At 34.6% G+C, this 15,159-nt stretch overlaps 1 protein-coding gene and 1 long non-coding RNA gene across 2 annotated transcripts; both read right to left on the bottom strand.

Moving 5' to 3' along the window:
- Positions 1-2,630: 2,630 nt before the first annotated feature.
- On the bottom strand, positions 2,631-15,101 carry LOC148203432 (uncharacterized). Its single transcript, XR_015784123.1, has 3 exons — positions 14,666-15,101; positions 13,085-13,477; positions 2,631-2,875 (listed from the first exon to the last, which is right to left on the bottom strand). It is a non-coding gene; the product is annotated as an uncharacterized LOC148203432 (long non-coding RNA).
- Positions 5,223-6,351, bottom strand: LOC148203433 (uncharacterized). Its single transcript, XM_088106880.1, has 2 exons — positions 5,963-6,351; positions 5,223-5,553 (listed from the first exon to the last, which is right to left on the bottom strand). The coding sequence occupies exons 1-2, from the start codon at positions 6,318-6,320 to the stop codon at positions 5,384-5,386; spliced, it is 528 nt and encodes a 175-aa protein (XP_087963006.1). The 5' UTR covers positions 6,321-6,351; the 3' UTR covers positions 5,223-5,383.
- Positions 15,102-15,159: the final 58 nt, after the last annotated feature.

The raw sequence follows: 15,159 nt of genomic DNA, 5'->3' as shown, positions 1-15,159 counted from the left end.
TGATGTTTTTAAGTAGAGAACGATTACTTTCTGTTGTGCTTGTTGATGAATTTTGTAATAGATGAGTGGAATATTCTAAAAAAGTGAAAGATTGTTAGAAGAGACTTCAGTAATGGAAGATCCTTGAAAATGGTTTTCATGGATGATTGGTAGATTAAACTTTTTTGGTAAATGTAACAATGTATTAAAAAATTTCTCGCAAAATCAAAAATGTTTTGGAAAGACAGATAACTAGTATCAAATCGAAATAAAATTCTTTGTTTAGAACTCAGAGCTTTGAGAATGAAGGTAAAAAGAAGACAATTGAAAAGTATATCGAACTACGTGTTTTCAGTTTTCGACCAATCCACATTTATCGATGGACATTATGAATCAAAAATTTGTTTTCAACATCATACTTAGAAACTACTAATAAATATATAATCATAGTTCAAATTTAGCAATCAAATTTCACGAAATCACTTGCAATTTTTCTTTTCCAAAAGATGGTCATCTAGCAATGTGTCTTTTGTATTGATTTTACAGTTATTTAAATAAAATTATGTAATTTTGGTTTTTATTTTTTTTTTTAAACTTTGATCAGGTTAAGTTTCTTTTAGAAAATGCATAAATGTGTTTATCTTTATCTAAAGGTGTAAAAATCAATGAATCACGCTAATCTTTTAAGATGTTGATAGAAACTATATCTAATATGATTTGTCCTTTATCATGTTTAAAAACAATTAACCTCATTCAAAATAATTGTGTTCATACATTTTTTTTTAATATAGAGACTTAATATGATCAATATTTAAGATAAGAAGAAAACTAAAATCAAGGGACAAAAAATATAATTGACCTATTATTTAAACTATTATTCTAGAAAACTACTGGGAAACTTGCAAATTAGCCGAGAAGAATTTGGTTCAAAGTAAGGATAACAAAAGAACCCATTTCCAAGCATTCTCTGAAGATTCTAATTTGTTTTCACAGATTCTCTCATGTATAAAATTAACAATGAGTCTTGTTTAATAAGCTCTGACCATTTATTAGTATATTTATTGCGTTAATGCCTATTTTAATGGAATAATGAATCAATTATTTTTATTTGAATACTATATATATTAAAAGCATCAAATGCCATTCATAGGTAAAGTTTATTAAATATGATTTCTAGAGTTATGAGTTCTGTGAACTGAAGAGTATTAATTTATAGGCAGTAGTCTGCCTAATTTATGGATCAACAAACATAACCAGTCAAACATAAAAAAACCCTTCAAACTTAGAAAAACACAAAAACATAGTAAAACAAAATAACAGTTTCCCCAGAGAGACAGATTCAACATGCTACAAAGGACCACATCTGCATATGTTACACACAGTCTTGCATGGGAGGCCAAATTTGGATCGCGATTCGTGCCACAAATGAGTTGATTCATCTGAATTTAGTTGAAGCAGAATGAGGTCACGAGTAAAAGAAGGACGTTGATGATATATCACAATGAGAATCCACATTAGTGCTTCACATCCTCAGAACCATGATATTATGAATGACAATACCAAAGCGCCCAGTGTTCGATCATGAACAATTAGGCTCAGCGAGTGCAAGTGACGCCCAAGCTTGTCGTTCTGTTTCTATCTTCCCAATGACTGATTCTCAGTGGAAGGGCAACAAGATAATATATGGTGCACCCATTGTGAGAAGCCAAGACACACAAAGGAGAAATGTTGGAAATTGCGTGGTAAGAGTGAAGGACACTCAAGACCTCTGTTTAAAAAAATTGGCTCTTCAAATCAGCAAGTGTTATCTTCTTGTAATCTTTGTTTTGCATTGTACTCTAAAAATGGATAGTAACTCGTGAGCCAATTTAGTCAGGTTGGGTTTGAAAAAAATGTAATTTTTTTATACAGGTTAGTTTTTAACTCGGCTCCTTAGAACCTCGCTCACAAGAGTTGAACTCTTGATGAGTCGGGTTGGTTCACCAACCCACCTAATTTAATTTAATTATTTATTATTTTGAGTTTCAATATTATTAATTAACATTTTTTTATATTGTAGATGAGATAAAAAAAAGTCTCAAAAGAGAAAAATATTATGAATTTATTTATTCAAGATTCTAATATTATAGAATGGACAAGTGATACAAAAATTATCAATATTAAAAACTTATTTGTTCGCCTTATGTGTTTGTTTTTGGATTACGCTTGGATTGTATGATTTTTTATTTATTTTGAATTGTCTTTGAAATTTAACATTATTTTAGGATGAAATTTATTTAGATTTGAATTAAAAGAAATTATAATTTTTTTATTTAAAAAAACTTATAATTAAGTGAGTCGGTGAGTCAACCTATTTAACTCACCAATCCGTGATAAGTCGGATCAGGTTCGAATTTTTTCAACTCACTAATAAGTGAACTGGATTGGATTAACTTACTAAGTGACCAATCTCTCTAGTGGGTCGATTCGGGTTACCGGTTTTGATAACTGTAATTTTGCATGATTCAATTCTACTAATCAACCACTTTCCATACAAAATTAGCACACCAACAATGCTGCACAATTTCTCTCAAAAGGGCGAAAGAGGAGAGGAACACAAAAAACCTCAAGTGGTCATATAACCTGACCTCATTTCCAAATTTCCCAAAATTCCCAATCCCCTTTACAGGTGTTGTCCCCTCTCCCCTATACTCTTCCTTTCTCTCTCTCCCCAAAATAGAGAAAGAAATGTTTCTATTAAGATCTTAATCATTGAATGTGTGCAGATGATCCCATAGAATGGGTTTCCAGTTTTTTCTTGGAGTGTAGGGCCACGTAATGATGAACTGTGTATTGGTAGAAGTCTTAGGTTGTTAGCTATGTGGGACCCGTGTCTGTTGATGGGTGATCTCATGCACTGAAAAAGGAAGAAAGAGTACATGAGTACGTGGAAGAGAGAAGTGGTTATAAATGCGTGAAATTAGTAGAGAAATGATACCATGACACACTTTTACATTCATTTGACACAGAATATAAAGGTAAAATAGTCTTAAAAGTGTAAAATTTTATATTTTTTCAAGAAAGAAAAGAGTAAAAAGTAAGTAAGGATAGTATCAAATTAATATAAAAAATTTAGGTGTGTCAAAGAATCATTTTTCAAATTAGTACAGGGAATGAGATGCATGGGATTGCACGAGAATTTAGAAAAAATGGGTTTGTCCCTTCACCCTCTCCCTTTCCTTAAATAGCAGTGATACTTTCACATATACAAATTACGTTAATTTGACACGGTTAAATAATAATATTTTGATTATTATATTATTTTTTTAATTTAAAATCATAATATATATTATTATATTATTAAAAGTAGTAATGTTTTTTTTTTTAATTCGTGTCAAACTAACTTTAAATCCTACCATGTACCCATAATGCATGAAGAGTGAATAATCACACCAAATCACACACAATACATAAGAGAAAAAGCTAATTCTCCTTACCTCTTTTCCTCCTTACCTTTACTTTAAGTCACCTCTCTTCCTATTTTTTGTTCACCCTCTGGCCGATCCTCCTCCCTTATTAACTTCTAATGCTTTTTCCTTCAGTCTCCACTCACGGTTTTCTTTCTTTTCTGTTGCCTCTCATTCTTTCCCGTTCTTGTCTCTCCTTTTTTATAACCTAATTCTCCTCCCAAAAAGAGAAAAAGTTACCTCTTCTTCCTTACCTTTACTCTAGGCTAGCACTCTTCCTCCTTTTTTGTCTTTACTTTACTCTAAACTAACACTCTTCCTCCATTTTTTGGTTCATCCTTGTTAACTTTCTATGCTTTTTCCTTCCATCTTCACTCACCACTTTCTTTTCTGTTTTCTCTCATCCCTCGCCCGGTTCTTGCCTCTTCTTTCTAACCTAATTCTCCTCAAAAAATAAAACCCTTTTGCTTCTTATCTTTTCAAAAAAATAACCCCTTCATGTTGGACGTGTATATTTTTATCAAGAAAAATATTATTTTAATATATAATTTTTTTATATTTATTTGATATTATTTTTTTACATTTTACTTTTTCTTTTTAAAAAAAATACAAAAATTTATTTTTTTATAATTATTTTATTTTCATAATATGTATCAAATAAATGTATATTCTTATATTAGGGTTTTTCTGATTATTGTTTCTTATCTTCCGTCCCAAAGATTTAAGTTTTTTTACTTTTAGGTCATCTTTTTCTATCTTTCTCCTTCACCATGACATCGTAAAACAAGATAAGACCCCTCAATTTCCACTACCTACATTGCTTTGAAGCATAGCGATGATTTACAAATAACCAACAACGATGATTCTTGCATATAAGAAAATAAATAAAAAGTGTAGTCATAGATTTCATAACCCGTTAAATAATTAATTCCCATAACATGAACATAGATTACGCGTACAAGGAAAGAGAGAATTTGACGAGTTTGAGTGAGGTACACACCGAAAGAAGACAGCACACTACTAGGCTACACATTTTACTACAGTGAGAGTGATGGAAAAAGAAGCGAAAGAGATGTTCATGCTTGCTAACATAATTCACCACCTAACAAAAGAAGAACCCTAAACACTAAACTACACATATTGTTGTTCTTTTCGTTCCCTTGTTCATTGCTTAGATGTAGTAGTCGTTGAGAAGAAGGCCATAGAAGAACCACATGACAGCATAAAAAAGAAGGACATACACTCAAAGGCATGAATTCCACGCTCTTTATTGGATTTAATTTATTTTCCGTTCATATCTGTGCATTTATCTTCATATATTTATATTCTATTTTTATATTTATATTCCGTTTATATATTGTTTCAAACAATTATATATATGTAAAATTGTACTCTCTTCTCATGGAATAAGAAATACAATTCCTATCCTTTCTTTTCTCATAACATGGTATCAGAGCCTTCACAGTTTGGATTTCCTGGATGTCATCACCTGCCAAAACTATATCATCTACATAAACAAGTAAGATGGTAATATGAGCAGAATCACTTTTGACAAAAAGTGAATAATTTGATTTTGATTGTGTGTAGCCCAAAGAAAGTAAAGTAGTTGTCAACTTGTAATTCCATTGTCTAGAGGCTTGTTTGAGTCCATATAAAGACTTCAACAACTTGCAAACTTGTCCTGGTTTTTCAGATTTATAACCAAGAGGAAGAGACATGTATACTTCTTCATCTAGATCCCCATGTAAAAAGGCATTAGTTACATCTAGTTGAATGTGGGATTGTGGGATTAGATTGAGGAAGAAGTGCCAATAAACCATGAATTTGCTCTTGAGAAAGTCCCAAAATTGCGGAATGTGACTGTGCCGGAGAATTATTATAAGAAGGAACTACTGTAGAAGAATCTGTTGTAACATTGTGGACTCTTTTGGATTTGAGATCAGGTGGTAATCCATGTATTAGAAAGCAAGTATCAATGGTGTGGTTTGTCCTGCCACAGTGAGTGCATTGTCGAGGTGCACCAAACCTTCCCCTTGAGGAACGAGCCTGAGAACCTTGATAACGAGCCTGAGAACCTTGATATGAAGATCTTTCCCGGCCATAATCATTGGCAAGAGAGGGTTTACCTCTGCCATTGAAGGTAGAAAAAGAAGGTTTAGATTGAGAAACTTGTGACGCCATGACTGGAGGTTGAGAAAGAATTCCGGATTGTAATTGTCGCTCATGTTGAATTATCATCGAAAAAATTTTGGGTAAAGAAGGCAAGGGATCCATGAGAAGGATCTGAGAGCGAACAACAGAGTAATTATCATTCAAGCCTCTAAGAAAACAAAGAACACAATCATTTTCACGATATTCCTTCATTGTCTTAGAAACAACACAACAAGAAGCAGAAGATTGGCATTCAGGAATAGGGCGAAAATTGCAAAGTTCATCCCAGAGAATCTTCATTTTAGTGTAATATGCAGTAACACTTAAATCAGACTGATGCATTGAATAAAGATCTTGATGCAATTGTGAAATTCGAACAGAATCACCTTGGGAGAAACGATCTTTGAGATCCTTCCATGCCGTAGCAGCAGAGTCAATCCAAATAATACTTGTAGCAATCTCATGAGAAACAGAATGATTGATCCAAGATAAAACTAGATTATTGCAACGCTTCCATGCTTGAACCATTGGATCTGTACCAGCTGGGCAAGGAATGGAACCATCAACAAAGCCAAATTTATTCTTCATTTGTAGTGCCATAGACATCGAGCGAGCCCATCCATGATAATTGTGACCTTCAAGAATCGGGGAAACAAGCACCAATGAAGGATTCTCATTAGGATGAATGTAATAGTCATGTGTTGTATCTTGCAACGATGCGAGAGTAACAGAGGGAGTAGCCATAAAAGGAGAAGAAAAAGGCAGAAAAGCCAAGAACGAAAGGTAGAAAATGAAGATCTGGACAGGAAAAGAATTGGTTGCGGAAGAACGTGATAACATTGTGGACTCTTTTGGATTTGAGATCAGGTGATGACATCCAGGAAATCCAAACTGTGAAGGCTCTATTGAATGCAAAGTTCAAGATTAAAGACTTAGGCCAACTCAAGTATTTTCTGGGCTTAGAAATTGCAAGATCTCAACAGGGCATTAATTTGTCACAAAGGAAGTATGCTTTAGAGTTACTAGAAGATGCAGGATTGTTGGGGTGTCAACCTGTTTCTACTCCTATACAGCCAGGCACAAAATTTTCCAAGACAGAAGGGAAACCCTATTCAGATGTGCAGGCCTATAGACGACTTCTTGGCAGGTTACTATATCTAACCAACACAAGACCAGATTTATGTTTCGCTGTTAGTACTCTCAGTCAATTTCTTTCCAATCCTTTGGAAGATCACTATGCAGCAGCAATAAGAATCCTGAGATATATCAAGAACAATCCAGGACAAGGATTATTCTTTCCCTCCAACACAGAACATACTCTCAAGGCTTTTAGTGATTCTGATTGGGCTGCTTGCCCTGACACTAGAAGGTCTGTGATTGGTTTTAATGTGTTCTATGGTGCATCATTAATTAGCTGGAAATCCAAGAAGCAAGGTACTATATCTAGATCATCCACCGAAGCAGAATATAGAGCTTTAGCTTCCACAACATGTGAAATTCAATGGCTTCTGTATTTGCTCCATGATTTGAAACAACCTCTACCACAACCAGTTTCTCTGTTTTGTGACAATCAATCTGCTATACAAATTGCACAAAATCCAACCATGCATGAAAGAACAAAGCATATTGAAATTGATTGTCATCTCATAAGAGATAAAGTTCAAGCTGGTGTAATTAAGCTCCTGTCCATTCCTACTTCAGCACAACTTGCAGACATTCATACTAAAGCTTTGCATCCAGCACAATTTCAATCTTTGTTGTCCAAGCTGAGCATTAAGGATATATATGCTGCAGCTTGAGGGGGATATTGGATTTAATTTATTTTCCGTTCATATCTGTGCATTTATCTTCATATATTTATATTCTATTTTTATATTTATATTCCGTTTATATATTGTTTCAAACAATTATATATATGTAAAATTGTACTCTCTTCTCATGGAATAAGAAATACAATTCCTATCCTTTCTTTTCTCATAACACTCTTGGTCTTTATCACACGTTTCTGCATCTATATCAATTACAAAAAGACGCTTAGTTTATCACAGGTTGCTAGTTCGCACCACTTTTTACGGTCATAGGATAACGTAGCAGTATTGAATTGTACATTGAGCGATATAGTAGTCGTTGAGAAGAAGGCCATTAGAAGAACCACATGACAGCATTTACGGTCAAAAAGAAGGACATACTGAAAGAAGCATGGCTCCGAACCTAAAAACATTCAACAAGAGAAGAATTACTACATGAGAATGTAGGAATGTAGGGTAATTTGGTTAAACACTTCCCTTCCCGTTGCACTCTTATCCATCCTCCTCCAATCAGATGTCCAAAAACAAGTACACCGTGGTGCACTCCTCATTTCATCTCCGAAAATTAATAATTATTTTGAAATTTAACAAAAAAATTGTGTATCCTCTCGTACGTTCCTACAGCGTGTGTCCTCCACACTGATACGTTCCTAAGGGTGTGTCCTCCACACTCATAACACTCATTAATTAATAATCAATAATTATTTTGAAATTTAACACAAAATTATGTGTCCTCCACACTGATACTTCCTTAATTTATGGATGTTAGTATTTTGAAGGTTGTGAAAGGAGTAGTTGATGTGGTAGAGAAAATGTAGAGATAGTAGAATGTAGAAGTAGTAGTTGAAAGAAGTGTTGTAGTTGTCTTTAGTTGTAGTAGATGTTAGCTCATACAAATGGTAGATGTTGGCTTCATACATCAAATGGTAGAGTTCATGGGTATTTATAGACCCATAGATTATTCTAGAACATACTAGCCATACCTTATGTGGAATGTTCTAGATTTTTACCTATGTAGAATATTCTTGATTTTTCTTCCTATCTTAGGTTTTTCTAGAATATTCTAGAACTTGTATTACATTTCAATTCTTCTATTTAAGGAGCTTCTACATTCTTCTAGAATTTGCATTACACTTTAATACTCCTCCTTAATGCAAATTCGGTAACTCCAAGCATTGTGCGCAGTAGTTCAAATCTTGGTCTTGGTAATGCCTTCGTAAATATATCTGCAATTTGGTCTTCTGTTGGACAGTACTCGAGTCGAATTTGTTTAGTTGTCTCTTCATCTCGAATGAAGTGATATTTAATGGCTATATGTTTTGTTCTTTGATGATGGACTGGATTTTTTTGCTATTGCTATTGCCGATTTGTTATCGCAATAGATAATAGTCGGTCCATCTTGTGGTTCACCCATTTCTTCAAGTATTCTTCTTAGCCATATTGCTTGACTTGTGGTTTCAGTAGCTGCTACATACTCTGCTTCTGCTGTTGATTGTGCCACGGTTGCTTGTTTCTTTGATGCCCAAGATAAAATACCCGAACCTAGTGAGAAAGCATATCCTGACGTACTTTTCATGTCGTCCACTGATCCTGCCCAATCACTATCTATGTAGCCAATCATCCTTGAGTTAGTCATGGTTTTGTACCATATACCAAACTCCTTTGTGCCTTGTAGATATCTTAAAATTCTTTTTCCTACTCCATAATGAATCTGACTTGGCTTTTGCATGAATCTTGATAGAAGACTTGTAGCATACATAATGTCTGGTCGTGTGGCTGTGAGATACAGGAGACTTCCAATTAAACTCCTGTAGCATGATGCATCTGCCTCTTGTGCTCCATCATCTTTCTGTAGCTTCTCATTTACCACCAGTGGAGTAGTGACAGGTTTACAACCATTCATCTTGAACTTCTTTAATAGAGCTTCAATATATTTCTTTTGAGAGATAAATATACCTTCCTTTTCTTGTTTCACCTCTATACCGAGGAAATAGTTCATCAAGCCAAGGTCAGTCATTTCAAATGTCTTCATCATGTCTTCTTTAAATTCTATCATCATCTCTATATTGTTTCCTGTATAGATAAGATCATCGACATATATAGAGACAATGAGATGGTACTGACCTTGTGCCTTAATATATAGTGTTGGCTCACTCTTGCTCCTCCTGAATCCTTGATCGATGAAGTATTTATCAATCTTGCTATACCATGCTCGAGGAGCTTGCTTCAGGCCATATAATGCTTTTTTAAATCTTAGTACTTTGCCTTCATTGCCTTCGTTGATGAAGCCCTGTGGTTGTTCAACATAAATCTCTTCTTCGAGCACCCCATTTAGAAAGGCTGACTTGACATCCAATTGATAGATGTTCCATCCTTTTTGTGCTGCAAGAGCTATTAAAACTCTAATTGTATCTAAGCGAGCAACTGGAGCAAATGTCTCATTGTAGTCTATTCCTGGTTGCTGTGAGTAGCCTTTGGCAGCCAATCTTGCTTTATGCTTTTGTATAGTTCCATCAGGATTGAGCTTTGTTTTATATATCCATTTGACTCCAATGATGTCTTTTCCATGAGGGCAATTTACGAGTTCCCAAGTGTTATTCTTCTCAATCATTTTAATCTCTTCTTCCATAGCCTTGACCCATACTTCTTGCTTTGATGCTTCTTCATAACAGTTAGGCTCAATCACGACCATATTGCAAGTTTCATATATGTCTACCAAAGATCTTACTCTTCTTGGACTAGATTCAGGTGAAGAATCTTGTTGTGGAGGTGGAGAAAGCGTACCTAAATTTTCTTCCTCTTCTTGAGTTTTTTCTTGAGATTGTTGCACTGGAAGTAGAATGTTGCTTTTAACAACTTTTTCTTCTTCCCAATTCCAAGAAGCATTTTCATCAACTTCAACATCTCGACTGATGATGAGCTTTTTAGTTTGTAGGTTGTAAACTCGATAGCCTTTTGACTGTGTGCTATATCCCAAAAATATTCCTCGTATAGTTTTGTCTTCAAGCTTGTGCCTCCTTTGATCAGGAACATGTATGTAGCAGATAGATCCAAATACTCGTAGGTGTTTAGCCGATGGCTTTCTCCCACTCCAAGCTTCAATAGGAGTCTTGTCTTGGACTGCTTTAGTTGGACATCTGTTTAGAATATAAACTGCAGTGTAAACTGCTTCAGCCCAAAAAGTATTAGGCATACTTTTCTCTTTCAGCATTGATCTTGCCATCTCCATAACTGTGCGATTCTTTCTCTCTGACACGTCATTTTGTTGTGGAGTATATGCGACTGTAAGTTGTCGCTCTATGCCTTCATCTTCACAGAATTTGTCAAACTCGTGAGATGTGTACTCCTTGCCACGATCACTTCTAAGTACTTTTAGCTGTTTTCCACTTTGCTTCTCAACAAGGGCCTTGAATTTCTTGAATACTCCAAAAACTTCTGACTTTGCCTTTAAGAAATAGACCCATGTCATTCTAGAGAAGTCATCAATGAAGAGGATGAAATACCTGTTGTTATGATGTGAAGGTGTTCTCATCGGTCCGCAAACATCGGTATGAATCAACTCCAATAAGTCTTTTGCTCTCCATGCTTTGTCTGTCGAGAATGGTAATCGATGTTGTTTTCCGAGGAGACATCCTTACATGATTCATTATTCTCCTTCAAGCATGGAAGATCTCTCATCATGTTTTTCGTATATAGAAGTTTTAAGGCATGTGTGTTGAAGTGGCCAAATCTCCTATGCCAAAGCCATGAGTCATCAACTTCTACCTTCATGGCAATATTAGTTCCAGGTTTGAAGCTTATAGGAAAGCTTCTATTTCTCTTCTCCATTTTTACTTGGCCAATTTCTATCATTTTATTGTCATAAATTTTGCATGTATCTTTCTCAAAATGAAGAGAATATCCATTCTCCATCATTTGGCCAATACTTAAAAGATTTTCTTTAAGATTTGGAACTAGTAAAACATCCTTGATGAATTTCGTACCTTTCTTTGTCTCCACCATGACAGTTCCTTTGCCTCGAGACTCCACTGTGGTGCCATTTCCTAGCCGAACTTTGACATTGACAGATTTATCAATGTCTTTGAAGATGCTTTGATCTTTCGCCATGTGATTGCTGCATCCACTATCCAAGTACCAACTTCCTTCTCTACCAGAAGATTCTTGATTGGCGTAGAATAAGAGTTTCTCTTGATTATCTTCTTCCGCAAAGTTTGCTTGATACTTATTTTTATTACGACAATACTTTTCTACGTGACCAAATTTCTTGCAATAGTGGCATTGAGGTTTTCCATGATGCCAACAATCTTTTTCCAAGTGACTTGTCTTTTTACATATGCCACATGGAGGATATTTTTCTTGACGAGTCTTCGAGAAGCTTCTAGGATTTTCTTTATTTCTAGAAATTTCTTCTCTACTTTTATTTCCTTCATATTCTTTATTCTGAGACCGTAATTTTAGTTTTGATTGAAAGGCATTTTCAACCGAGTCTTCTTCATGCCTTTTCAATCTTTGTTCATAGCTTCAAGAGAGCCCATTAGTTGTGTGACTGACAATGTAGCCAAATCTTTTGTTTGTTCAATCGCGGTTGCGATTGCATCATACTTTTGGGGAATAGAAATTAAAATTTTCTCAACGATCTTTTTGTCAAGAATATTTTCCCCATAGGCTCTCATCTGACTAACTATTTCTTTTATTCTAGAATAGTAGTCTTTAATGGTCTCAGATTCTTTCATTCTTAATAATTCAAACTCTCGTCTTAGAGAATGAAGTTTAATATTGCGTACCTCGTCACTTCCTTGAAACTCCTCTTGTATTGTATTCCAAGCTTGTTTTGCACTTGTGGCACCAATTATCCTTGGAAAAATTGTCTCATCAACTGCTTGTTGAAGAACAAATAAAGCCCTTGAATCCTTCTGCTTGTTTTCTTTCAACTCCTTCTTTTGAGCTACAGTAAGAGTAGAGGTGTCTTCTGGAATATTGAATCCCTCTTCTATGATATCCCATAAATCTTGAGAGCGGAAGAATGTCTTCATTTTGACACTCCAAAAATCATAATTTTCTCCTTTGAAAATAGGTACTGGAATTGATGATGTTTGATTAGTAGTAGCCATGTGTTGAGAATATATTTGGAAGTAGTAGAATGAGTTATAGTTTTGTTTGAGGTAGTTGAAAAATTTTATCTACGCCCAGTAGATGACCGAACGTAGCTCTGGTACCAATGTATTTTGAAGGTTGTGAAAGGAGTAGTTGATGTGGTAGAGAAAATGTAGAGATAGTAGAATGTAGAAGTAGTAGTTGAAAGAAGTGTTGTAGTTGTCTTTAGTTGTAGTAAATGTTAGCTCATACAAATGGTAGATGTTGGCTTCATACATCAAATGGTAGAGTTCATGGGTATTTATAGACCCATAGATTATTCTAGAACATACTAGCCATACCTTATGTGGAATGTTCTAGATTTTTACCTATGTAGAATATTCTTGATTTTTCTTCCTATCTTAGGTTTTTCTAGAATATTCTAGAACTTGTATTACATTTCAATTCTTCTATTTAAGGAGCTTCTACATTCTTCTAGAATTTGCATTACACTTTAATACTAACAAACATAACTAAACTTAAAACTTAGAAAAGTATAAACATAGCAGAACAAAATAACAAAAGTTGCCCAGAAACACAGATTCAACATGGTACAAAGGAGCTCACCTGCCTATCTTACACACATAGACTTGCAGATCCAATTTGGGTCGTGAGTCCTACCACGAATGAGTTCATTGATCTGATAGTAGTTGAACCACAAGGTGACAAGTAAAAGAGTCCTGTTACGGATGAGTTCATTGATGTGGTTGTAGTTGAAGTAGAAGGAGAGAAGTAAAAGAGGCACGTTGATGATATACCACCATAAAACCTCAGGAGCAATGAGAATCCACATAAGTGCTTCACATCCAACTACACCAGAGACGTTGAATATGAAAATAGTTGGCCAGTTCGTTTGAGCTCTGGAAGCAAGTACGTGAGAACATGCTGCTGTGAAGAAGAGCAAAACAGTTGGAGTTGAATGTTGGAAGGGGTTGTTGTTTAAACCTCCATACTTAATACCTATTGAAGTCAATTCCAACGCCATCAGAATTGTATAACCTTTGTTCTTCATGGTGTTTAAGAAAATGGAATAGAAGAAACAAATGTGGAAGGAAAATAATGCCTGAGAGAAGGAAAAGCGAAGAGAAGAGTGTGTTTCTGGCCAAGGGAAAGAATGGGGGTATTTATAGTGGTGGTAAAAGAGAAGCAGGAAAAGGGAAAAGTGAATAATGCCTAGTGTTGTCAATCAAAGCAATAAAGTAAGAAACATATGCATATGCATATGCACTGTCTCTGCTACATATTCAAATTAGGGTTGTGCACTCCTAGTTACAAAGCGATTATGTGAAAGTCAACAAATGTGCCCACTAAAACAGGAGAGAAAAAAAGTAAATGGAAAAGCAAAATCTCACACACTCAGAGAAGATTAATGTATTTGTGACGTTTGTTTAATGAATTTGGAAATAAAAGCGAAATGTTTTAAAATGAAAACATCTTTAGTCCATTCCTGCTCAAATACTCTATCTCTGATCTTCCTCATATCAGGCAATCCAAAATATTATACGCTGAATTGCATTTACTATATAAAAACTATTTTAATAAATTAAAATATAAGATTATAATTTTATTCTTTTAATTAAAATTATTATTTTAAATAGAAAATTTGAGAAAATGAAAATAAAATAGAAATAAATTGAGGAAACAATAAAGTAAGAAACATATGTACCATATGCATAGGAAAAGCTTCATGCACAAGTAAACAAAAGATCAAGTTCTGCAACGTGAAATTATACATAAAAATGTAGGGTAATTTGTGTATCATGTTCTGACCGTACAACACTTTCTACCGCCCTTAATTGCGAACGCTTATATTCATGTAAGAAAAATGATATTTTTACAAACATAAACTGTATAAAAAAATTATAGAAATAAAAGTATGAAATGTGTTAAATATTTCTGGACTGTGTGTTTTACATTTTCAGTCATATTAAGCATTTTTTTTTATGAATTACTCCCTATCACTAGATAAATCAGTTCTTTAAATCAGTTCTTTGTCGCTTCTTTATGTTTGATGGCTCGTACTTTTCCAATTAAGACAAAGAATCCCCAAGCATTTTTTACCTATCCTTGAGGAGCATTATACAGTTACATTAGGAACTTGAACACCAAATCACACACATTATAAGAGAAAAAGTTAGCTCTTCTTACCTTTACTCTAAGTTAGTACTCTTCCACCTTTTTTTTCCACCACTGGCCAATCCTCTTCCCTTGTTAACTTCCAATGCTTTTTCCTTCAATCTCCACTCACGGCTTTCTTTTATGTTGTCTCTCATCCTTCCCCGTTCTTGTCTCTTCTTATTTATAATCTAACTCACCTCCCAAAAAGATAAACCCTTTTGCTTATCTTTTTAAAGAAAAAAAAAAAGAGAAAAACTTAGTTCTCCTTCCTTACCTTTACTCTAAACTAGTCCTCTTTCTCCTTTTTTGGTTCACCCACTGACCAATCCTCCTCCCTTACTAACTTCCAATGCTTTTTTCTTCAAGCTCCACTCTCCACTTTCTTTTCTGTTGTCTCTCATCCCTCGCCCGGTTCTGGCCTCCTCTTCTTTATAACCTAATTCTTCTCCAAAAATATATAAAACCCTTTTACTTCTTATCTTTTTTAAAAAAAATAACCCTTTTTTTACGTGGGAGATATTCCA

The sequence above is a fragment of the Vigna umbellata genome, chromosome 2 (genome assembly GCF_029865625.1).
Source record: "Vigna umbellata cultivar VRB3 chromosome 2, Vumbellata_1.0, whole genome shotgun sequence".
Taxonomy (NCBI): domain Eukaryota; kingdom Viridiplantae; phylum Streptophyta; class Magnoliopsida; order Fabales; family Fabaceae; genus Vigna; species Vigna umbellata.
This window is presented reverse-complemented; position numbering and strand designations above follow the sequence as displayed.

Coding starts and splice junctions, on each gene's coding strand:
- LOC148203433 (XM_088106880.1), bottom strand. CDS start 6,320: ATGGCTACTCCCTCTGTTACTCTCGCATCGTTGCAAGATACAACACAT. Junction 5,554..5,962: donor CAAAGATCGTTTCTCCCAAG/GTGATTCTGTTC, acceptor CTTCAATGGCAG/AGGTAAACCCTCTCTTGCCA.